Source organism: Cyprinodon tularosa, unplaced genomic scaffold, assembly GCF_016077235.1.
Source record: "Cyprinodon tularosa strain WSP-4 unplaced genomic scaffold, ASM1607723v1 ctg429, whole genome shotgun sequence".
Lineage (NCBI taxonomy): Eukaryota > Metazoa > Chordata > Actinopteri > Cyprinodontiformes > Cyprinodontidae > Cyprinodon > Cyprinodon tularosa.
The window spans coordinates 41,356-67,083 of NW_024039151.1; the positions used below are offsets into that span (position 1 = coordinate 41,356).

Here is a 25,728-nt window from a genome sequence, read left to right on the forward strand (position 1 = left end):
TAGGTTTAATGATAATAGATCATTATCTTAGGAGGGCCTGTCTGAGGGGTGAAACTGCGGAGCTGAAAATTAGTCCTACTGGTGCAAAGAGTATTTGCACCATTGTGTATGTCTGTACGTTCTGTTACGGACAATTTTTATCAAATAATAAAGTTAATAACATAAATAAAAAATCCTCACAAGCTTTGCCAGTATCCCTTTCTTTATATGTAATTTCCAGTCCTCAAAGTCCTTAAAATGTTTTGGTTCCCACACACAAACATCCTTTGTGACCCATGACTGTTCCTCCCACCCACTCATGCTGCTCCAAGTCAGTGGGTGGTGTGGGGATTCTCAGTTCTCGCTTGCACTGCTCCCAACGATGCGTTCTTCTCTCTACCTCCTGACCTTTCTCTACCTTCACTCCTGGGCAACAGGTAAGACAGCCTCACATCTAAAACAAAATGTTTAATATTATGCTTTCTTCTTAAATAGCTTCCTAAGTACAAGTAACACTGACTTTGCACACAATGACAACTGAATGTTCGTATAACCCCAAAAAAGTGACTTCTGACCTTGAAATATGTTTTTTTTTAATCTATTGTAAATTAGAGATTATTGAAATGAGGAGAAGAGGGGCATGGATTGTAAAGATACAATTTAAAAGATTTAATAATTTGCACAAAATACTACTGCACATATTGGGCCCAGGTTTTTTTCTTTGTGCCCAGAATATTATTTCAAAAGTGTGTAATCTATTCACGTGTACAAGTAGAAATGGAAACTGAATAAATAAATAAAACTGATTAAATTAGAAGACAAAAATAGATCAACCATCTTTAAAATAATATCAAAGAGTATTTAAAATTTTATCTGAAGTTCCACAAACAGAGTAGAAGCACAAACAGCATGTACCTAAATGTCTCATGCTTAAATAGTATTTAGTCAACTATTGGATTAAGAAATAAAATATTACACATTACATTAATCTATTATTAGTAATTTAACTGATTTTTTCATCGCTGTTCTTTCTGGATAAGTAAATGTTTATTTATTCAGAAAATAGGGGACAAATAACCTCTACATTTGTGAAAAAAAATCCTGCTGTTAAGAATGATTTTCATGTAATTTAAGCAGAGGTGTCAAGTAACAAAGTACAAATACTTCATTACTGTACTTAAGTACACTTTTTACGTATCTATACTTTACTCCATTACTTAATTTTCTTCCTACTTCTGACTTCTACTCATTACATTTTCACACAAGTATCTGCACTTCTATTCCTTACCTTTTTAAAATGTTACTCGTTACTCTTGGATTCGGTTTAATGTTTATAAATATTTATTTCATGTCATCCAATGCAGATCACTGGCTCCATCCACATCTAGTGAAAACTAGTGTAATTGGATGAGTCATACCGTATAACGCAAACACTCATTGGTTAGCCAATGGCATTCTTCGGGAGCAAGCAGATGTTCTTAAAACTGCAAATGTGAATTGTCTATGTCATGCTACGATGTAGGATTCAGAAAAAGATGTTGAAATGTCTGAAAGGTCGGACACAGGCGAGAGCGTATCGGGAGATGGAGACCAACAAGACCTCCCTCATCCTTGGCTCTATCTCAAAGAAATTTTCAAAATAGTCGAAAAGTTAGCTTTCAGTTCATAAAGTGGCATCTGGCTGTTTTTTTTAAAAGGTTACCTTTTACTTTGATACTTTAAGTAGTTTTTGGAGCACATACTTTTTCACTTTTACTTGAGTAAAGAGGTGAAGTTGATACTTTAACTTTTACCAGAATGTTTTTAAACTGCAGTATCTATACTTCTACTAAAGTAACAAAAGTGGGTACTTTTTCACACTGAATTTAAGGTTTAGCAAATATGATTTATCAAAAAAAAGGAAAGTTTGTCCAATAATGATAATGTCTTTCACATAAAAAAAAAAATATTTTTTTTTAGTTTGAAAATTTTTACCTTTGTTCAAGGAGGACAAAAATATTAGTATTGATTAATACTGCATTTTTTCTAAGCTTCTATTTTCCCTCAGGAAGACAATACAATAGAATATTATATTTTACAAATTGTTGTCTCCAGTAGTTCAGCTTGTTAAAACCTCTGGGTGTGAAAATCTTTCCCATTGAGAGTTTGTTTCAGATTAAAGAAAATTAAAACGTGCATTAAATCAAAGGAAACCACACATAGACTAATGTGTGGTTTTCGTCTTTGCTTTCTGCTCCTTAGTCCAGAACAGGTGTGTGAGCCAGGTGGAGTAAAGCCAGCCTCCACCTGTGCATTGTTCTCACCTGGTGAGAACTGTTGTCCCGTTTCAAAGATCGGCATTATGGGAAGCAGCCGGGTTAATCTGTGCTCCTGTATTAGCTAAATGATTCTGTACAGCAGCTTCTGTTCCCACCACCAAGTCAGGCACGGGAGGAGTTTTTTTCTCATCAGCGATGCAATACACAGCAACAGCACATCATTAAATGACTTCATCAGCACCTGATGTAGGGACACATTCAATTTACTCTGAATGTAGTCGGTGAATTGACAACCACTCCATTGTTGTAAATAAAGTCTACAACTCCCCATCGAAAGAAGACCTTTAAACCAGCTATGGTGAGGACACAGGAATTCTGTCAAAAGGTAAAACCAGACTATTATCTCAATCGACAAGAAAGTAAAAAACAATGGTTTTCATACAAGACATGAAAAACTAAATCACACAAACATTGGCATTTATGGGCTTTAATCTGGAGAAAAAAAACTACAGGGATTAATAGGTGAACTCTGCAGTTGGAGCCAATAATATTTCATTATATACAACTTATTTAAACATATATACATATATATATATTTAAATAAGCTCCCAGGCCTCTGGTAGAGGACCTGAGCTTGGAGAAAAAAGGGGGGAGGTGAGGAAGTGTTTTTTTTAATATACATATATTAAAAAAAAAACTCTTCCTCACCCATTGTCCCCCTTTTTTCCTCTACGAGAGGCCTGGGAGCTTGAGGGTTCTGCGCAGTATCTTTGCTGTTCCTAGAACAGCATTGATCTGGACCAAAATGTCTGATGTATTTCCAGGGATTTTCTGTAACCACTCCGCCAGTTTGGGGTTCACTGACCCCAGGGCCCAATGACCGCGGGTACCACTGATGCCTTGACCTTCCAGGGTTTTCTCCAGCTCTTCTCTGAGCCCCTGGTATTTCTCTAGTTTTTCATGTTCTTTTTTTCCTGATGTTGCAGTCACCACAACGGCTTTCCTCTGCTTTTTGTGCACCACCACAATGTCTGCTTGGTTTGCCATTACCATTGAGTCCGTCTGTATCTGGAAGTCCCATAGGATCTTTGTCATTCTCTACCATCTTTGGGGTACCACTTTGACCTTGCTGTTTCCAGCCCATACTCTCCACAGATGTTCCTTTGCACTATTCCAGTCATTTGATCATGGCGCTCCATGTAAGCTTTCCCTGCTAGCATCTTACTGTGGTGTAGAGGCTGCAGTGCATCTGCCTGGAAGAAAGTAAGAAGAGTAGTGAGAACAGCATAGAGGATCAACAGGGCTACACTCCCCTCCATTAAAGACATTCTTTGCAGCGCTGCATGTCCCGAGCCCATAGCATCATCAGCGACCCCTTACACCCCCACCATGGACTTCTCTCCTTGCTGCCCTCTGGGAAGAGGCTTCGCAGCATTCACTGCAGGTTCCCCACTGCCATCAGACTGCTGAACTGTTGAAAAAACTCTAAATCAAGTCACAAATCGAGACATTGCATCACACTAATACCATCACACCAAATACAACTCAACTCAAATGTTTTTGTACTGCATTTTTGCACCATATATATTGGTCTGTTTTTGCACTGTTCTGAACTTCCATATGAATGCCTTTTGCACCATGTTTTTCTCCCACCATGTTTACATTTAATCACTGCTGCACTTTATGAAATGGAAATGTTCCTTTTCACTGCTAGGCTGCGGCTCATTTACTGTCTGAAAGCTGTATAAACGAAATTTTGTTTTGTATACACTGTATGCAAAATCACAATACACTTGTCTATTTCATATTTGGCGTTTAGGCAATTTCTTATTTGCAGAATATAACATGCCTTTGATAAGAATAAGGAGGATCTATAACACTCATCCCTAGAACTTCATAGACCTTTCAGTTTTGATTATTCCTTAAGTTTCGTTGCTTTTTTAATCTTAAATCTCAAAGTTCAGTTACTTGTAGTAAACAATTAATCTGTTCAGGACGCCTCTCCAAGACTGAAATAAAAGCTTTTATTTTTCATGTGCCAGTCTAAGTTTTTTTATGTGTTCCACTTTCAGCTGAGTGGTGTTACCAGACCCAGACCTGTGATGACACATGTAAAGGTAAGTTGAAACCGATGCTGATAAAATATTCATACAAATATAGTAGCAGGGGGTAATTAATTTTAGTTCAGTCCGATTCAGTTCAACCCAGTTTATTTATCAGGATCCAATTTGCTACAAATATCAGAAAAAAAACAGCCAACACATGTCCAAATTAAGTCTAGTGATCAAATCTAATGAAATTAGTTTGAATCTGGAAGTAGTAATAAAAGACGGAGGATTTATAGTTAATTCTCAGCAGATCTAGCTTTGATTTTATAACTGCCTTTTTCAGACCCAAGGCACTGGGCTGCTCTGTTTCCCAGATGTGGAGGGTTACGCCAGTCGCCAATTAACATCGTGACCAATAGAGTGCATTTCAACAGCGCCCTGCCTCCCTTCAGCTTCATGGGACACACCGACCTTATCAACATTACTGTAGAGAACAAAGGACACTCTGGTAATAAATCTGTTCTCATCCCCTTCAGAGCAATTCTTCAGCTGAGTTTAACACTGAGTCTTTTTTCTCCTGTAGCACACTTTGCTTTACCTCAGTCAGTGCGACTGACAGGAGGTGCTCTGCCGGGTCACTACAGAGCTGCACAGTTTCACTTCCACTGGGGAGGGAATGGGAGACCGGGATCAGAGCACACCATTGATGGAGAAAGGTTTCCCATGGAGGTAAGGGAGCCACATTCAGGAAAGAGGACTGGTGGATAAAAGGATTATTAAGGAAAGGTCTAATTATATGGGATATTTTTTGTTAAGTTGGTAATTTTTTGTGGATAAGGAGGAGTTATGAGCAGCGGTAGTTTTTGATATGGCTTTTCAGGGCAACAAATGGAGGTGAGGGCTGCACAGACACCAGACTACAAAGTAGTACCTGCAATCAGTGGTGCTATGAGCAAGCTATCGCTTTTATGTATCTGCAAACAACTGGCAGTTTACACGTTTTAGTTTTTGTGCATATTTATTTTCAGCCCAGGATTTAGTTGACTTCTTTCAGCTCAAAGCCACTTTTAGTAATTGATGAACAAGCAATAATACAAGAACTCAATCAAAATAAAGGGTTCTAACAACATACAGGTGCTGGTCATAAAATTAGAATATCATGAAAAAGTAGATTGATTTCAGTAATTCCATTTAAAAAGTGAAACTTGTATATTATATTCATACATTACATACAAACTCATATATTTCAGATGTTTATTTTGTTTAATTTTGATGATTACAAATGACAACAAATGAAAATCTCAAATTCATCATATCAGAAAATTAGAATATTACTGAAGACCAATAAAAACAAAGGATTTATAGAAATGTTGGCCAACTGAAAAGTATGAACATGAAAAGTATGAGCATGTACAGCACTCAGTATTTAGTTGGGCCTCCTTTGGCCTGTATTACTGCAGCAATGCGGCGTGGCATGGAGTCGATCAGTCTGTGGCACTGCTCAGGTGTTATGATAGCCCAGGTTGCTCTAATAGTGGCTTTTAGCTCTTCTGAATTGTTGGGTCTGGTGTATTGCATCTTCTTCTTCACAATACCCCATAGATTTTCTATGGGGTTAAGGTCAGGAGAGTTTGCTGGCCAATTAAGAACAGGGATACCATGGTCCTTCAACCAGGTACTGGTAGCTTTGGCACTGTGTGCAGGTGCCAAGTCCTGTTGGAAAATGAAATCTGCATCTCCAAAAAGTTGGTCAGCTGCAGGAAGCATGAAGTGCTCTAAAACTTCCTGGTATGTGGCTGCGTTGACCCTGGACCTCAGAAAACACAATGGACCAACACCAGCAGATGACATGGCACCCCAAACCATCACTGACTGTGGAAACTTTACACTGGACCTCAAGCAACGTGGATGAAGTGCCTCTCTTCTTTTCCTCCAGACTCTGGGACCTTGATTTCCAAAGGAAATGCAAAATTTACTTTCATCAGAGAACATGACTTTGGACCACTCACCAGCAGTCCAGTCCTGTTTCTCTTTAGCCCAGGCAAGACGCTTCTGACGCTGTCTGTGGTTCAAGAGTGGCTTGACACAAGGAATGCGACAGCAGAAACCCATGTCTTTCATACGTCTGTGTGTGGTGGTTCTTGAAGCACTCACTCCAGCTGCAGTCCACTCTTTGTGAATCTCCCCCACATTTTTGAATGGGTTTTGTTTCACAATCCTCTCCAGGGTGCGGTTATCTCTCTTGCTTGTACACTTTTTTCGACCACATCTTTTCCTTCCCTTCGCCTCTCTATTAATGTGCTTGGACACTGAGCTCTGTGAACAGCCAGCCTCTTTAGCGATGACCTTTTGTGTCTTGCCCTCCTTGTGCAAGGTGTCGATGGTCGTCTTTTGGACAACTGTCAAGTCAGCAGTCTTCCCCATGATTGTGTAGCCTATAGAACTAGACTGAAAGACCATTTAAAGGCTTTTACAGGTGGTTTGAGTTAATTAGCTGATTAGAGTGTGGCATCAGGGGCCATCAATTTTGAACCTTTTCACAATATTCTAATTTTCTGATATGATGAATTTGAGATTTTCATTTGTTGTCATTTGTAATCATCAAAATTAAACAAAATAAACATCTGAAATATATGAGTTTGTATGTAATGTATGAATATAATATACAAGTTTCACTTTTTAAATGGAATTACTGAAATCAATCTACTTTTTCATGATATTCTAATTTTATGACCAGCACCTGTATTTATGTTTATTAAGCTTTTTTGTTATGCAAATGTGTTTAACGATGCTCTTTAACATGATGTATTTTCCTAAATCCCCCCTCCTTCTCTGCACAGTTGCACATAGTCCACATTAAAGAACCATATGTCTCTCTGGAGGAGGCAGAACATGATATGGCAGGTATAGCTCTGCTTGCCTTTCTCTTTGAGGTAATGAAAAAACATTTTGCTTTTCTTCTTCATTCTTTATAATAAAATACAGTGTCTTACAAAGCATTTAAACCCATTGAACAACTTCACATATTGTTACATAGCAGCCACCAATGTGCAAAAAAAAAAATCAGATGATCAGATTATATGAATCCTTCGTATTCCATCTATTTAATTAACTTCTTATTGCACGAGCTACTTACGACTGCAAGTATTTTAGGCATTATTTTTTTTCGATCAAATTTCCTTACTTACTAAAGCTTTAGCCCACTCATCTCTCAATACTACTTCAAGCTAAGTAAGACTGGATGGAGGGGGCTTCTAAGTAGAAATATTCAAAATTGCCAAAAGGTCTCAATGGGTTTTATGTCAGGACTTAGTCTGGGCCATTCCCTTTGAAGACAATTTATGATAATAAAAAAAACATAAACAGAATTTGTATCTGATAATTATGAATGATATATCAGCATCTCATATTTATGAACTTTCTAACTGATAATTATGAGACTGTATCTCATAATTATAACATGGCTACTGTATTATTATAAAAAGGTAATTCATAAGTATGTTATACTGTCTTAGTATCTCATTATTATGAGAAACTATATCATAATGATGAATGAGAAATACTATCTCATAAATATGTCTTAGATATCTTATGATTATTATATTGAATCTCATAATGACATGGTTATTTTATCATTATAGGATTATAAGTCATAGTTATAAGATGCTATCACAGTATCTGATTTTTATGAGATAGCATTTAACAGTTATTAGAAACTATTCCATAAAAATCTAATTATAACGAGATCCTATCTCATAACAACTTTGCTATCTCATTATTATGATCATGATATTTTAAACTTATTAGATACTATGTCATATTAATGATTTATCTGTGTCATAATTATGATATACCATATCATAATTGTGAAATACTATCTGGGATAGTATCTCACAATTCTAAGCTTGTTAAGTCATAATGATATGATGCTTACATAGTAATTCATAATAATGAGATACTAGGTCATTATTTTGACTCGGGTTTCTCATACATATGACTCACTGACTCACAGGGGTGGAAAGTAACGAATTACATTTACTCAAATTACTGTAATTGAGTACTTTTTATGAGTAATTTGTAATTTTCTGAGTAGATTTTGAAATATGTAATTTTTACTTTTACTTGAGTAAATTTTAACCTAAGTAGTTTTACTTTGTTACATTTAAAACCCCCTCACGTAACTGAGTAAAAAAAAAAAAAAAAAAACTACTGATGAGGAAAAAATTAAATGCGGCCGGAAATTTAAACCCCTGTGTCACGGAACCGACACTTAATCGCCATTAAAAAATAGAAGAAGACTTTTTACTTTAAATAGCACTTTATTTACACAATTCAAACATATAAACAATTGATGTAAAAATAAGAGACAGTTAAAATCATTAAATGAGGAGCTTGTTAATAACAGTGGGATCCTGTTGCGTTTTAGTTTGATTTCTGGTATCTTTTGGGTATTTAATTTTGTGTGCATTTTGAAAACTTTAAAACATAGTTTAAATTTCTTTATTCCTGGTCAATTCGATTCATGACTCATCCTTTTTTGCATTAAATAACTCAAAGTAACTAAGTAACTTTTACTCAAATTACATTTTAAATGAAGTAATTTTGTACTTTTACTTCAGTCAATTTTAAGATGGGTAATTTTACTTTTACTCTGAGTAAAATTTAGGCAAAGTAAAGATACTTTTACTCAATTACAATTCTTTAGTACTCTTTCCACCTCTGCTGTCTCATAATAGTGAGATAGCTAAATTAGAATGATGACATACAATCTCAGAATTATGAGAAAAAGTAAGTTAAATTTGAGTTGTTTTTTGTTGCTTTTTTTGAGTTTGTGACGGAAATGGGCTTCCATACTTTCTTAGATGAATATGCTTGTAAATTTTTTTTTTCCTGCTGGAAAGTGAACCCCATTTTTGACTTTTTCTGGCCTTTAACAGTTTTTTTTACTGTTGTTGTTTTGTTTTCCTATTTTCAGGATTGTTCTGTATTTAGTTATTTCCAAAGTATGCTAGTTATAAGTCATAGCATGCCTTCATTGAACAAACCACCTAATTCTATATAAGATTTCCTGAATTATGGTTTTCTATGTTCAGTGTTCTGCAACTTTTAGATTGTGTCTGCTTCCACACCAGAATCAATTTACCTCCTCAGAATGCAGACATGTTCTCCAAAGTCCTGCTAATGACTTTGTTGTTTAATTCAGGTGTGCTGAAGCAGAGACCCATTTATTTTGTTTTGCCAATCCAAAGTATGAAATGCCTTGTTTATCACATACAATCCAAATCAACTTCACTTAGAGTGTGTTTTCACCATACAAAATGTGAAAAGTTCACAAGTATGAATCCTATAGCAATGTGATGTAAAATGTCATCTGAAGATCAGTTCTTAGTTTTTCCAATGACTTCCTTACAGGAAACAACAGATGATCATCCTCATCTAGACACAATAATTGCTGCGTTGGGTCAAGTACAAAACAATGGTAAATATATTCTTTTTATTTACTTAAACAGGCATATATTTGTAATTTATACCTATGTTCTTCATAAACATGAAATTTAAATGCATGCTTAGACAGTACAACAGATCATGTAGGCACAAGGGGAATCTGAGGCATCTGTACAAAAGCAGCTATGGCAAAAAAGAAAAATACATGAATTAGCCAACTAAATACAAATTAAATCATCAGACAAAACATAATTGGAAAGAGCCAAACAGTCCAAAAACGAATCAATACAGCTTACATCTGATTAAAAACAAGGTTAAACAAGGAGCAAACAAACTAGTGTTGCACTGATACCGATACCAGCATCAGGCGGGGCCCCAATACTGCACTAAAATGGTGGTATAGGCGAGTACCAACAAATAGGGCACCTATACCATTTTGAGAGCCAAAAGTTTGTTCAACTATTGTCACCCATTCCAGGTAGGCAATAAAAAGTTCTACTAGATTCACTTTGTATTAGTCTTTTTCCTGCTTCACAAAGGTAGGCAACAGCTTGAAAAAGCCATGATGGCAATTATTTTACACCCAAGTAGTATGCAGTTCTTCATATGTACACACAGACATATATTTCAAACAGATGGTATCGGTATGGTATCAGTATCGGCCAATACTGCACAGCCAGGTATCAGGGATCAGTATCAGGGCTAAAAAATGGCATTGGCGCAACACTAAAACAAACCTATGTAATTTTGTAGTGACACACACATAATAGAAAAAAAAAATGCAGTTTGTTATATATACTAATAAAAAAAGAGAACATAAATGAAACTAACTAAAGAGGCAATATGGCCCAAGAAAACCCAGAGGTTAAAAGCAGAGAATGCCAGCTGGTGTTTGACCAAACAGAAGCCATTTTTTTCTGGATTTGTTTTCAATTCTTTAAGCATTTATTCTGGATCAGTTCCAGTTTTCCGAGGCTCTCTCTTTATTTTTTATTGTGTTAAGGCAGCAGCACTGTGATCCCAAACTTTAGATTGAGTTACATCATCCCAGCAGCCAAGGATCTTCACAGTTATTACCGCTATGTGGGCTCCATGACGACTCCGGGATGTGAGCAGGCCGTTGCTTGGACTGTGTTTCATAGGATGCTGTCAATTAGCAGTCGACAGGTGAGAAATACATCAAGATTTTATTCTGATCTTTCATCTTTTTCAGATTGAAGGAAAAAGTCAAACAGTTTCATCCTGGAGCAGGTTAATGACCAGGATTGAAAAAGTTCAGTTTAGGCAACTGGATGTTAGGCTTTCTAGAAGATGCTTCGCTTCTCATCAAAGAGGCTTCTTCAGTTCTAAGTAGTGGTGGGGAGCACTGAGATTAATATGCTGTAGGTGTAACAACGAATTAGGGGGGACAAAAGGTGGCTTTGATCCCTCCCACTGGATTGGCCAAGGAGGTCACATGGGGGGGAATTAAAGGTCGTTAGGGGTTTCTGCTGGGTCGTTAACTCCTTCGTCAGAGTGGTTGCGGTCACCTGCCTCATTGAAATGTGAGTCAGGTGAGGGCGGGTGGGAGGTGAATCTTTTGGGTATTGTTCCTGAAGGTGCTTTGTAAGTAGGTGAAAGGTTAACGTCCAGTTGCCTAGACTGAACTCTTTCAAGCTTGACCATGACCTGGATTACTGAGAATCTTCACCGATATGTTAATGATTAGCTATATTATATAAGGCAACCTGTTGGTGAGAATAATTATCAGAAAACTTGATTCGCTTTTCATGACTTTCTCTTTTAGTCAGTTGGAAGGTAGAAAATATACATTTTTTTCATGATCAGTACTGAAAATCTGTTTTATTCTGAAGAATCACTGTCTCTTCTCCTCATCTCGAAAACTTTTCCCTCTTCTCCCCAGCTGGATGCCATTGTTAATCAGTGCCGATTTCGGACAGGTCAACCTATGACAGACATCTTCAGACCCACGCAGCCTCTGGATGGCAGAGTGGTATTTAGCTCCAAGTCGGGTACAGCTCAAGGAAGTCTGATCCATATGTGGTTCAGTGTTTTCTCAGTTCTGGTCATGCATATTATCCTAATACATATTATCTAGAACATATAACGCCCTGGTTCAGAAAAAAAGAAATTGCTTTCCAATAAAACAACATTTATAGAGAGTCCCCAAAGAGCCAGAATAATTAACCTATTTTAAAGTATATATCAGAAAAAGATTGCATACATTTTTTAATGACATCAATAAATCGCATACCCTACCCTGCTATGGCAAAAACAAATAATTAAAAAAGAAAATCCTTTCTCTAGAAATGTTATTTTATAGAAATAATACACAAGTATGGCATGAAAATGCACAATAAATCAGAGCTATACAAGCCTTTTCAATACCTTAATATTTAAAAGCATTGTTCATTTTACTTGTTGCTAAAGTTAGTATTAACCAAACTGGAGCATCCAATGAGCCACTTTTGTTTCTAGAGCCAAGGGTTGTATGTTTATGCAATGGACCATGCCTTCATGCCTGTTGTGTCTTAAGTAATTTCCATTTTGCATAATGACCAGCGTTTAGTGTGGTGTTCAACTTTATTGTTTTAGAATTTAATATTGATTTAAACATCCTCACTTCTTTTTTCCTTATCTTGATTCTGTGTTCCTCGGTCTTAGTGATCCTGTTTGCTTTTTTAAATGTTCTCTAACAAAATATTTTGAGGATTTCATGGAAATGCTTTATTTGTACTCCATAGGACTCCGGTAGTAGGTGACAAAAGTCTTTGCTTGAGTAGGATTTTATTTAGTATGCCATTGTTCCTGATTGTTCTTTGTAAAAAAATGAATAAATCTATGTATGAATTTCCTTCCAACTTGCAAGTGTGAATCATTGCTTGTATATTGGAAACACACATTATCTACATGCAAGATGCACTTAATTTTACATCAAAAACATTTTGTCCATCCTGTTTTTGAACCTCAATTTAACCATTTCAAAGTAAGCAGAAGATTGTAAAGTGCAATAAGACGGGTCTATAGTGTACCAAATACTTTACTATATTACAACTCATTTCCCGCACCAGCCAGAGAAACTGAGTTTTCTAATGATATTGCCCCCTGTGGCCAAAACACAGAAGTGCAGCACTTTTCTTATTGTCGTAGCTCGCGTTAATACTTCTTTTTTTAACTTTTTTTTTTACCTTATTTGGAGTTGCCATCTTTTAGAAGAGTTGAGTGCCGGTTGCTTCAGAGTATTCACAAAATCCACCTTGAATATAATAGGTGATAACTAAATGCTACATCGGCCCCATTTAACAACTGCTCATTAAATTATCTTTTAGTTTTAAAGGTTCAAATAAAAAGTCTGTTTTAAAGATATGTTTCAGTAAAAAAAAATACATAATGTCTCTTTAAAGCCTTAAATCTGTCATACGCTGAGCTCCATCCAGCTTTTTACAACAAGCAATGGGGCCACATTAAAATTAGTTTCTACTGAAAGTAAAAATTAATGTTATAGTTTTCACTTAAAAATTTACAGAGAGGAATGACAATAGCAACTCATTTCCAAGTATTGCGATACTTGTTGGTAGTCCATGAGTGTAAACACCTTTCATCGGATTCACAGTTGGGCCATAGTCTTGAAATTTCCAGACATTCTCATTGGGGTAAATTTTTCAAATCTTTTTCAAATCTTCATACAACAATTTTTTGACAAAATTTTTAGATAAAATCAGGGCTGCTGTTGACATCAGTTCAAAATCTAAGAACCATTCATTACTGGTTTAACTAAACTTTAATGTTAAGGGGTTAAATATGTAACCTATTGTGCCTTTTATCTTGCCATCACTGAATGTCTCCTATTGTAAAAATCACCCTGTGTTTGAGGATCTCAAGGTGTGGACAACGGTTGAACATTTATGTTTTCTCTTACAAGGGCTATTGTGGTTTAGAGCGAGCTACACAACACTTATTGCCAGGTTTTGACATAAAATGTTTTCATCTTTCCCTTTTTTTGTAATACATGCTATAATTCTGTCATTTATGTCCTTAATTTGTATATAACTTAATCTTTAGCCCCTTCTGTATCCTGTGTGTACATCTAAACACTTCAGCGTGAGCTTGTTAGCATGATCTTTTTAGTATCTAGCTTAAGGTGCTTCCAGAGCTGCTATCACTGCAGCATATAAAAGCACCTAACTCTGCTCTCCAGAGCAAGTAGATTCATAACCCCGCCTCCTGCTACCCTCTATCTTGTCTGCTGTTATGATTCATGCAGCTATTATTTCATTTATAAAATGAAAAATTTCATAAATGAAAAATTGAGAACAGATAAGCAGATAATGGCTTGTCTACAGTGAAAATAAGGGCTGAGTTATTTACTTTAGCCGTTACCTTTTTGGAAACACGGGAAGGAGAAATCAGCTAAGTGAGCTTAGTGATTGGGGAAAATATTTCATTCTTTTTGAGACAACATGAAAAGTCAGCTGAGTAGAAAACATAGAGAGGGGAAAAAAACAAGAAAAGGGACAAGAAGAGAGGGACAAAACATAGAAAAAATTATGTATGGCTATAATGGGTCTGTTTTATGTGTTGTCTTCTCAATTCAGAGGGCTCAATGCTTGCCTTTGCCTAGGGCCCAAAATTTCCTAAATCTGTCCCTAGTATAGATAGCCAAAATGTCTACTTGAGTAAGGTAACTAAGTATTTGCACTTTTATTCTTGAAGCCTCTGGTTGAAATCGTGAATATCTGTGAATTTAGATAAAATTAACTCTTTAATTTAAGCCATCCATTTTGTTAGGAAAAACAGAACATTTAATTGTTTTATATTTTTTTCTTTTCCTAAAATCAGTGAACTCTTTCAGAGAAAAAGGCCTTAGTAATTTCAATAGACAATGCTGCAATATGTATAATACTAGGGTTGTCAAAACACTAAAATTTCCAACTCTATATTGATAAATCAGTACTTGATACCAAAGGAATAAAAGGCATACAAACATATTGATTAACACAAAAAACTCACCTTTCTCATTCTCAACATGGAAGGTACTTCCTGAACAGAATTAGAGGTTAAATAAGTGTATAATATCATGTATAATAAGTGACCCAAATGTAACAGTTTGACAATAGTTCAGATTATTTTAGGTATTATTTCTCTAACGTGCAAATTAATCTTAGAAATTAGAATTCTAAAAATAGCAAAAATATGCAAACAACCTTAGTATTTAGTCTCGATACCATGTAAAAACAGTATTTTATCCAGATACAGTGTTTTTTTTAAAGTTATAAAGAAATAAAAACCCAGTTGTTTAATTTGGGGAAATAAATCATAACAGGAAGTCTGGGACATCATCCTTTTTTTAATCAGTTATTGATCACCGATCAGGTAAGACAATGAGTGTGTTTGATTTCGGCCTCTGCGTCCTCCGAAGGACCCAGCCTACCTGCACTGGGTCCTTCGAAGGCTGTGAAAATAAGGAGGCTGCAAGAGTTCGGCTTTAGATTCAAACAGGTCCGGCCTTCTCCATCTGTCACTGCCCGTCACTCACCGTAAACTCTGTCGCCTTTTTGAGGAGCTTCAGCAGCAACACAGGTTACAAATTTGTAATCCCCACACTGCACAATTTTGGAATCTGTGCTTAAACGTCAGGCAATCCAGTTAAAAGCTTTCAATAAACCAAAAATTACCGTGACATATCCAACTTCCAAACAATTTAAATGAACTATTTTTATTATTTTAATAGGGACCTATTCGCATATGTTCGTACTGCAAGCAGCGGCCTGCTTGCTTCGACTCGCAATGAATCATGGGATAAGGTAGTCCAGACCCGTCCATAAAAGCAGGTGAAAAGAAAGCTCAATTTGTCAGATGCATATGAAGGAGTTCTTGAATTTAAACAGGGGCCATTGCGCTGCTATGATGTAACTGGTCAACGAATCTGTTCTTCGGAGGACTCAGCCACCGGATTCAAACACAGCCAATATAATTAACAATAGTATCCAGAGATAAATATGCCAAAGTGATTATTAGGTCTGACAGCTGACAGTGGCATTGAGAAAAAGTCACTGCGACTTTATTCTTAGCCAGTTCCTCAGGTGTTCCACCTGGGTCATGACGCTACTCTTGGCGGTTCCACCAGGGGCGCTGTACTGCTCCACACTGCTTCTGTAATCCCACACTGCAAATACATCACTTCCAAACAAAGGGCTAAAGTTCATAGGCACACACAAACAAACAAAGAACATACTTTTAAACCATGAAATGTTTGTGCATAAAGTTGGCTTTTGATCCAAACACAGTAACTACCTGACAGCCACAAGGTCTGCCTCAGTGAGTTGGTTCAGGGAGACGTTTTTAGACTCCGCTGTAAACACAGCTTTCCCAGAGAGACCATGGGCTTCTCTAAAAGGCACCTGTAACAGAGAGCAGAGTCAAAACAAAAACATTAACATCTAAATTTTAAAATCGTTTTAATTTCTTTGAACCTACAAACATTTTTCAGTACATTTAAATACACCCAGACTAAAATGAACATCCTTGCTAAAAACATTCTTTAGGTTTAACTCACCCCCTTCCTCACGAGGTAGTAGGCCAGATCTGTAGCCAACATATCGGGACTGAGGGCAGCTTCCATCACATTCTGGTTGATCTGAAATACAGCAGTCTGGTATATTAATTCAATGTCTTTATAAACACCTCATTACCGTATGTTGACATCTGTGAAGTAAAAATAGAATTATCCTCAATGTATATCAAAAGTTCTTTAGGTTTTAGCTGGATTTCATGTCATTTTTTCATTTATTGTTTATTCGAAAGGGGACAGTGTACATTAATCAACATTAAAACAATGTAAATATACCCGAGTTAGCTAAGGAGGGCTAATTTTCATCGGTAGTCCCCCAGCCAGGTATAAAAAAGGCAACCTTAAAAATAAAAGTATAAAATCACAAGATAAAATTACAATACCAATTACATAAAAAACATTGGGCCGGATTTATCAAGATCCAATTTTGCGTGCAGTAATTTGCGCTCGCAAACTGGAAATTTGCGCGAGGGGCTGAACCATGGTTTGCGGGTGATTTAACAAGAGTGATTGCGTAACTGGTGGCATGTGCAAAACTGTTGGAGACGCCCTATTTAAATGATGGTTTTGCGCGTTTTGTGGTTTGCGGCAAAGTAGTTTGTACAAACTAGTGCATTAAGAAATTTAAATCTTACAGTGACCCCCAACAAAAAAAAATATATATATATATATATTATATATATATATATATATATATATATATATATATATATATATATATATATATATATATATATATATATATATATATATAAAAAACTGGCAACCTTTATTCCCTAAGGTGGTATGTGGCTGAATATGTGTGCTGCGCGTACGCATACCCGCAGCATTTGGCACATTGCTCCACAGGCGCAGGGGGAGAACCCCGACCCCGTCGGACAGCACTTCGGACAGCACTTCTGAAAAAACGAGATTGGGAGATCCCAGCTCTCGCTGCAACCGTACGCTGGAATGACCCAGATGCAAAAAAGTACTAAATGGATAAGAGGCGCTATTTAGCAAGTTTTAAAGACCAAATCCTTTTAGCACGCTGTTGATAGATCAGTTTGTACATTTTTTAGCGTGCGCAGTGAAATAACTCACGTTTTTATACACGCAAACCTTTGATAGATCCGGCCCATTATGGTTAAGAAATACAATTCATGTAAAATAATAAAAAATAATTGTAAAATTATTTAAATACATAGAAAACCTTAGTGCCCACAAATTTGGCTCTCTACAAGCCATTTTTTTGCATTCTTTTTGAATGAAAAGAATGACAAAGAGTCTCTGATGGTTTATGGCACTGTGTTCCATTGCTGAGATGCTCTTACGGAGAAGACAGCCTGACCAAAGGCTGTTTTTCTCCGGGGGATGATGCAGTTTTCCCTCACTGCCCCTCTGGTTACCCTGACCTCACTGGATCTGAACTGTACAAAGTCACATAGTGGAGGTGGTAAACTTATGTTTTTGAACTTGATAAGATTGTTCCAGGTAAGTAACTGATACTTCCACAGAATACTACAGTGGTGGTAATGGTATGGCTTTTTATCCAGTATTTTTAATAGGGGGATAAATATTTCCCCTAAAAATGTCTTTCTGAAAAAAAAATTACTGGATTTTTTATTAATAAAAGGTGCTGATTCCAGGCTGCATATCTTTATTGTTTATAGTTTTTTGTGATATGAGGCTTAATTTATAACAATAATGATTATGAAATTATTAAATCTGAAAAATTGAACTTTTTTCAATCCAGTGAGCAACACTGTAACTGAAAAAAAAAAAGAAGCAATAGATTTGGTTTATTTCTCAGGACAAACATATATATAAAATTACCACAATTCATTGCATGGTAAGCACAATAAATTTGCATTTATTTTTTATTTGAGCTTATGAAAAAAGGTGATTTTTGCTTTATTACCAAAAATATAATTACATTTTTTATAATAAGGGAGCAAATGTTCAAAACCTTCTGAAAGCTTTATAAAACGAATATTCGTTTAGTATACCCTCTGTGTATACCAAATGACAAAAAAGTTGTCTAAGTCTAAAATAATGATTGAAATCTAATAATTAGCAGAAGTGAAGACATGCATATCAGGTCAGCTCATCTCACCTCATTAGCTTCAATAGCAGTAGGCTACTGGCACTAGAAAATTCCCTGAATAACTCTGCTGGGTTTACTGGGATAAGCTGATCCTTAGCAGTATGCATACATTGTGGGAAATGTGTCAAATAAAAAATCAATGATTTACTGCAACCAGATGCTAAAATGAATCAGTTCTCCTTAATCCAACAGGAAACAGTTTGATGAGTGAAGGATTGTCCTTCGCTTTAGGGAGATGAGACCTTGCAAGGGAAGAATCGACCAATCAAAGTGGACTGTGGGCAACGTGCGACGTTCATCAAATTTGACAGTCGATAAAAAAAGAAAGAATTCTAGTTATTTTCTGAGTACTGAGACAGACATTTCTAAATCTCAAATGTGTCACCAGATTAGACAAAGTATTTATTTTAAGAGATTTACTATTTTTTTGATGACAATCAATTAAATAATTAAATGACATGATGGCTGTTACTATTCAAAGCTAGGCATATTCAAGCTTTTCAAATTTCTGAATTAGCAAAAGGAAATAATTTCTTTTAGAAAGATTTTTGACAACTAATGACAACAGCTGATGGAAATTATTTAGAACCAACATTTATTTTAAGAACTCTGTGGGGTACTTTTCTGTTTAGGGAATGTGTTTAGGCTCAAACTATTATCTCTCTGTGTTGTTTTGTCTTCTCACTGTATTTTTATTTTTTTCCCCTGCACTGTGCGATTCAAGTATTTCAGTCAATCAATATTGGATCATTTCAGTTTTCTTTGATCTATTTTGCCAAAAGTAGCAAAGAAACAGATCTCTCACCTTCAGAGTCGACATAACTCCTGTTGCCACCCGCAGCACTGCATGGACAGTATCGTAGCAGTCAAACATGGCTTCTTTGTCCTCCTGGAACGACATGGAAAGCACAAACACAACACGGAGTTAAAGATGAAAAGGGAACCTTTTTCCTACTAAGATAAAGGGTAAAGAGAGATAGCATTTCAAACCTGCAGGTCCTTGTTGTACGTGCTGGGTAAACCTTTTAGAGTCATCATGAATCCTGCACACTGGAAAACAAAACAAAAACAAATAGCTAAAGAAAAAGGCTATGCCCGATAGAAAACCACAGGACGTAAAAAACAAAAGCAAATTCTAAAAAGTTGCAGAAGTTAGCGATGAAATATCTGAAAAAATCAAAGTGAGCGTAACAAAGGAATCAGGTTAGCAAAAGTAATTATACATTTTCCTAGAAATCTTATTTACTATGATCTTAAAACAGAGACGTTTATAATGAGTTTCTGCATTAATACCTAATATGGTTTAATGTCCAATAAATTATCCTCGAGGAACAAAAATATTCAATAAATTAACATAAAGCAGGTTTATAGCTAATCTTTTGTCTTACTCTGCCAAATACGCGACCTGCTTTACTCCTGATCAGCTCCAGGCTGTCCGCATTCTTCTTCTGGGGCATCAAACTGCTGCCTGTGCTACAAACACGAATAAACGTGAGAAGAGGAGAGAATTATTAAGTGCTAGAGACCAAAACACGACATTCGTAAGCAACTATAGATGTTATGATCAACTCTGGGATCAATTTAGCTGCCAGGCAGATTTAATTCTGAAGATTGAGAGACTGGACCAGAAAAATCCAATTTGTCACAGAGAAACAACCCGACAGATCTGAACCTGCACCACCGTGACAATAGCTCAGAAAGCCGGGTGATCTAATGTTGCTTTGATGAGTTATTAGAGGGCATTTAAATGTTTCATATTAAAGCTAATGGTTTGATAAAACCGATGTTAACATATTTATCTTCAAAATGTTAAATAAATATATTTTTAAATGCTTCTTTTGGGCTAATTTAGATTTTTTTAACAGAGAAAAACAATTCAGAGCATCTTTACCTTCATCAAAGCTTTAAATTGCTTCAAATGGCTTTTTAAAGATGTCAAAATGTGACATATGTAAAAACAACCATCCTATTTTCCTTCCAGCGTGTATTTGTTATAACCGGGGCCAGGACTAGTTTTACAGGGGCACTGGCCTCTGTTGGCTGCTGTCTAGATCCGCCCATGTCCCTGAATTAAAATCAATTTTGCTTGTTGTTACCTAAAACATTTTTTCCCCTCATTCACTCAATCCCTTGGCAAGGCAAGGGAAATTTATTTGTATAGCACAATTCAGTACAAAGACAATGCAAAGTTCTTTACATGATTAAAATACAGGAAGATAAAACATAATCAAAGCGAGTAGGAAAAAATAAAATAAGTAAATAAGTAAATAAAAAAATAAAATAAAATAAAAAAATGCAGAAACAAAAAAGAATATTAAAAACAGGTGGACTAAAGAAAATATGTTTTAGTTGAACTGTTTAACTAGAACAGTCGAAGGCAATCCTAAACAAATGTGTTTTTAGTCTTGATATAAAGGAAGTCAGGATTTCCGCACTTTTACATTTTCTGGAAGTTTGTTCCAGATAAGTGGAGCATAGGAACTAAATGCTGCTTCTCCATGTTTAGTTCTGGTTCTAGGTATGCAGAGCAGGCTGAAGCCTACACCTGGTACTACACCCTTCAATTCATTTTCTTGCTTGTTACTATTTTACAAATGTCTTATTTATCACAATGCTTGCATTCATTGTTTGGGAAAAACAGAATCTCGTAAAATCCGTTTAAATATGATGATTTTTTTTCTCAAGTAAAATTTTTATTATACCTGTAGGCATCAGAGAGCGTGATGAAGGAGTACTCCTTTGTGCTGTACAGCATCAGATCCTCCGCCATCTTACTCAGGTGGGTCAAACACAAAGACGCCCAGAACAAGAACTCCGCTTCAAGAAAACAAGTACTTTCAAAAACAAACTTAAATCGTTGCTTCCAGCAGTCTGACACGTAGAACTTACATACCAACAAAGTCTCTCTGGCCTGTGGCGTCCATGCTGTTAAGACTGATGCCATCAAACCCCAACTCTACGCATCCGGGGAAGGAGAAATGTTTTGTGTTGTTTTAAGTATTAGGGTTCTGTCACAGATGAAAGAACTGGTCTGACCTCTTTGCAGTAGCTCTCTGTCAATGTCAAACGGTGTGCCGGCGATAGCCCCACTGAAGACGAAAGGAATAATTGTTGTTACTCGATCACTCCTCTGTATGAAGATCACAGTCTAGCAGGGAGTGTTTGCACTGCACCTGCCGAGAGGTAAAATGTTTGCTCTCTTCTTGATCTCCAGAAGTCGGTCCACATCTCTGCTTAAAGCAACAGCATAACTGAGGAAAGGAAAGAAGGAAACGACTGAGGTAAACATCCAGTAATATTATAAATGGGAGATCAACTCAGCAGATTTTGGGAGACCTCAGAATCCAGTGGCTCCATCTGATTGGCTGAGCCCTCTGCATGTGGGTGTAACCAGGAAAAAGGACGTCGATTTCTCTGCAATTTCAATAGTCGTTACTGAAACCGTTTTAACGAAGCAGAATAACAGGGATGGAACCATTTATGTTTAATACGCTCTTACATTGCTGCCCGCTCCACCATGGTGGAGATCAGCTGCAGGGAATTGTCTGTTAGGATGGAGAGGGCATCTCGCAGCCACAGTCTCATGTCTGTCACCACCTGTTCAATCAAAGCAGGGTCTCAGTTCTCCCCAAGATTAGCTTTACTACAGATTTCATGCCGAACATACCAACCTGATCATTTCTGCTTCTGCCAGTGTGCAACTTTCCTGCAGGAGCACCAATGAGCTCCTAGACAAACAGGCAGCAAATCAAGAATAGCTTTTAAATCTCTGTTTTTAACTAAATTCTTAGGTAATATCATAATGACTTTAGTTCTGACAAGTGGTTTAGACAAATTTTAGGAAGAGACAGGTCAATCAATTATAATGTATTCTATAACGTATTTGCAGCACCCTATAACTATCATTGTAATAAAAAAGATGACTTATACATCACCTTAAGCCTGCGCTCATTGGCTGTATGAATGTCTTCATCCTCAGGTTTGATCAAGAACACACCTTTAGTCCACTCCTCAGAAATCTGCAAAACAGAATAAGGTGTTATAAGACTAGAAGGGCTCTCTGATACACACTAGAATCAACAGGGGAAAATCTAATCAAGTTTGAGCCAAATTGAATTTAAAAAAATCTATATTTACTATACCAATTGGTCTAGTAAATTACCTGGAGGTGATATCTAATGTAAAATGGTGTTTTATTCATCTAAAATGAGTTGAAGAAGTAGAATAGAAATTGTCCCCAGAAAAGACCACTTTACTTTTTTACTTTAATTTTGGCAAAATAGACCCAAGCATAGTCGGTCAACAAAGCAGACATGAGTATGAGGGCGGGCACGGCACAAAAAGAGTAACCACAGCTGCTTGCCAGCTGACAGCTGTCACATGATGATACTATTGTACGCAACTCACTCAGCAGAAAGCAGGAATCCTGCACAGTGGCACATTTTCAGCTGTCATCTATTAACCACCAGACAGCTGTGCAACTGAACCAAACCTCTGCATGGTTTAACCTAACAGGAGGACTGATATATTATATGTAGCATTCATTATGCTTTGACTTATCCCTAATTTCAGCATGTTACAACTATAAACTGTTGTGTTCTGTGTTGCCCTAATAGCAAAGACATTCATAGTTACCGTGAAAAGTCTGCCCTTCCCCCTTTACTCTGGGACCCCAACGTAAATTCCAGTGTAACTTCCTGCAAGCAGAAGTCACAAGATCCTGTCTGTGTATCTTTTCTGAGATTAAATCCAGTTGTTTTGAGAAGGTCTCAGAAAATCAGTTGGGATTATTTTAAAGAAAAAGAAAGTTAGGTAAAGACCAAGGATCTTAAAAGCCAAGAAGAGTTCAGTTACTCTTCTTGTGCAATGGAAATATTATGGCAAACCCATAAAGACATGGCTGTCCACCTTAACTGGAGGTTGGGGAGGCTGATGGTTGACAGCTTTTACTTTCTAACAGTCTAAAGTAGTGAGAAACAAATAACCAAAATCTACATTAAAAGGTCCTGCTTAAGTTTTATCAACAAGCCAGAGGCTAAAACCAGAGGAAAATTTTAATACGGGTGGCCAGTCAAAAACCAATGTACACTGAGGGGTGGCCGAAAACAGATAGGCGCCAGAACCTTAGGGTCAATCTAAACTGGAACGAGCGGAACATCCATATTTTCTAAATATGACTGACTATACTTTCTTGCAGCCTTTGCTAACAAATACACGAATATATTTAAACATCCATTCTATCTAAATAAAAGGTTTAGTGGACAAAATTTCTGGAGCGAACATCTTTTCCAGTGTCATTAATTACCTACTTTTATCAAAATATTTTTGTGCATAAAACTAATATTTACATAGACTAATATCTACATTATTATTAAAGTAGTTACTCTTCTATGATTTCAATGAAGAGTCCTAGATGACTTGCAGAAACACATCATTTTCTCTTTACCCCATATAACACAAAATTTAGTTCTGAAGAGAGCATGAATTCTGTATATATAAACTTTAATGTTAGTATTTTGATGTGTATAATTAAAATGTGTTTTAATTGTCATGCAAATAAATGAAAAATTTAAATGTTTAATAAGTTAGAATATTCCCCTTGAGAGTATTACTGCTGCCACCGTCTGTATTAGAGGGGGGGCACAAGGGGGGCCAATGATTGGTTAAGGGTGGCCATGGCCACCTCTGGCCCCCCATCTCGCTCCGCCCCTGAGTTAAACAAACAATTAAAAAGGTTCTCTAATGAGATAAAACTACACTCAAAAAGCTATTTTAAAATAAAATAAAAATGAGAATGCACTTTTTTTTAGATTCTTGTTTACAAAAACAAACAAAGAGAAATGAAAACTTTGTATAATTTATTTTCCCACTAACAGTTATGCACATCTTTGTGCGATCCCAATAAAATGTTCAGTAGTTTTTGCATGGCTGTCTATTTCCTCTCACCTGATCCATTCCCTGCAGAATCTGCTCCATCTCCTCCGTGCTGACCAGGTTGGCCTTCTCCAGAGCTTTGACATACGCCTTGCTCCCTCGGACATCAGCATCCCACATCCTCTGGTCATAGGTGATGGACGCATTGAACTTCTCCATGATTGGATCGGTATCTCCAACGAAACGACCTCCCCATAGTTTAGTTCCCTGTAGCACAAACACAGGAGCAATGAAGGAGCTGAAAAGGAGGGTTCAGTAAGACTTTGAAAGCCTGTTTGGATAAGGTCCAGCTGACGGTTGGAATAAGTGTCTGCTGTCTCTTCAGCTCTAGTGTACCTCCATATTGGCCATATTAACCCTCCCCGTAGGCTGTGTGTGTGGTGTTGTCTCTGAGGACAGTTGTTGGCTGTGGAAGACGCCTGTACAAGCTCAGAAAGAAAACAAGGCGATTTCTTGTCGGTGTCGCTTTAAGAGCGTCAGCGGAAACGTCACAGCGGCTCCTGTTGCTACGTAACAGACAATAATAAAGGGCGGTTTCATAGGTAGCACCCTCTACCGGTGGACCTCTGCTATAACCTATTAATCATATGGTTTTGGGCAATCCAGGCCACCGTAGATTCATGATATATATTGAATTTTTAAATAAAGATATAAAAAAAAATAGACTTAGGCGGATTAATTTTGTCATTTGTATACACAAGTGGAAAAAAAATAAGTTTTGTTAAGAACAGCTCTCTGGACAATTTAATTTTTTTTTCAAGTGCATCCTTTAAAACAGTAAAAAAAAAGTACATAAAAACAGTCATATAAACCTATGACTGTATATTTGCAGTTCTAACATTTCAGTTTTTTTTTTAATTATATAATATAATAAATATAATAAAATACAATAAAAGCAGTCTAACATATATATATATATACATAATCATAAATAAATATGGCACCTCAGTCCACTGAGTGTTTTAAAAAAGGCCTTAAAACATTTCTTTTTAGCAAAACTTTTGGTCCCCCTTAGATGTTTCTTTTTTCTCTTTTAAAACAGCTTTTATTATTTTATTTTATTTATTTTATCTCTATGTATTTGTTTTTAATGCTTTTTTGTAGCACTTTGAGGCCTTTTTGGTGAAAAGTGCATTATAAATTAAATGAAATATTATTATTATTATTATAAATAAAAAAAATAGAAAGTTTTTCCATTTTAAAATTGAATAGTTTTTTGAAGTAGAGTACAATCTTCCAGTTTGGCATATAGATAATTTCCTGACTCGCTTTTTTTATAAACCTGAACTGATCTTTTTTTTATTATTTATTTTTTTCATGGTTTAATGAGAGCAGTGGGCTTTAGGCTGCCCTGCAAGGCTTTAAACCTGGGTTTGAATGGAGACAAAGCCATTCTCAAGAACATAT

At 36.4% G+C, this 25,728-nt stretch overlaps 2 protein-coding genes across 2 annotated transcripts; one reads left to right on the top strand and one right to left on the bottom strand.

Annotated features, from left to right (window-relative positions):
* Window positions 1-321: 321 nt before the first annotated feature.
* ca4c (carbonic anhydrase IV c) lies at window positions 322-12,479 on the top strand. The gene is made up of 8 exons (XM_038299444.1): window positions 322-416; window positions 4,310-4,354; window positions 4,629-4,793; window positions 4,869-5,014; window positions 7,126-7,218; window positions 9,698-9,764; window positions 10,734-10,897; window positions 11,634-12,479. Exons 1-8 carry the CDS (start codon window positions 362-364, stop codon window positions 11,826-11,828), a joined length of 930 nt encoding a protein of 309 aa, XP_038155372.1. The 5' UTR covers window positions 322-361; the 3' UTR covers window positions 11,829-12,479.
* A 2,524-nt stretch (window positions 12,480-15,003) lies between these two features.
* asl (argininosuccinate lyase) lies at window positions 15,004-24,803 on the bottom strand. The gene is made up of 16 exons (XM_038299447.1): window positions 24,658-24,803; window positions 24,334-24,528; window positions 22,323-22,406; window positions 22,059-22,115; window positions 21,887-21,984; window positions 21,724-21,801; window positions 21,561-21,638; window positions 21,424-21,476; window positions 21,281-21,343; window positions 21,090-21,204; window positions 19,776-19,860; window positions 19,378-19,437; window positions 19,193-19,276; window positions 16,287-16,367; window positions 16,025-16,131; window positions 15,004-15,925 (listed from the first exon to the last, which is right to left on the bottom strand). Exons 1-16 carry the CDS (start codon window positions 24,670-24,672, stop codon window positions 15,781-15,783), a joined length of 1,398 nt encoding a protein of 465 aa, XP_038155375.1. The 5' UTR covers window positions 24,673-24,803; the 3' UTR covers window positions 15,004-15,780.
* Between the last annotated feature and the right edge of the window lie 925 nt (window positions 24,804-25,728).

Coding starts and splice junctions, on each gene's coding strand:
- ca4c (XM_038299444.1), top strand. CDS start 362: ATGCGTTCTTCTCTCTACCTCCTGACCTTTCTCTACCTTCACTCCTGG. Junction 5,015..7,125: donor GAGAAAGGTTTCCCATGGAG/GTAAGGGAGCCA, acceptor TTCTCTGCACAG/TTGCACATAGTCCACATTAA. Junction 10,898..11,633: donor TGTCAATTAGCAGTCGACAG/GTGAGAAATACA, acceptor TCTTCTCCCCAG/CTGGATGCCATTGTTAATCA.
- asl (XM_038299447.1), bottom strand. Junction 19,861..21,089: donor ACGCTCTCTGATGCCTACAG/GTATAATAAAAA, acceptor TCGTGTTTGTAG/CACAGGCAGCAGTTTGATGC. Junction 15,926..16,024: donor GCAGACCTTGTGGCTGTCAG/GTAGTTACTGTG, acceptor TATGAACTTTAG/CCCTTTGTTTGGAAGTGATG.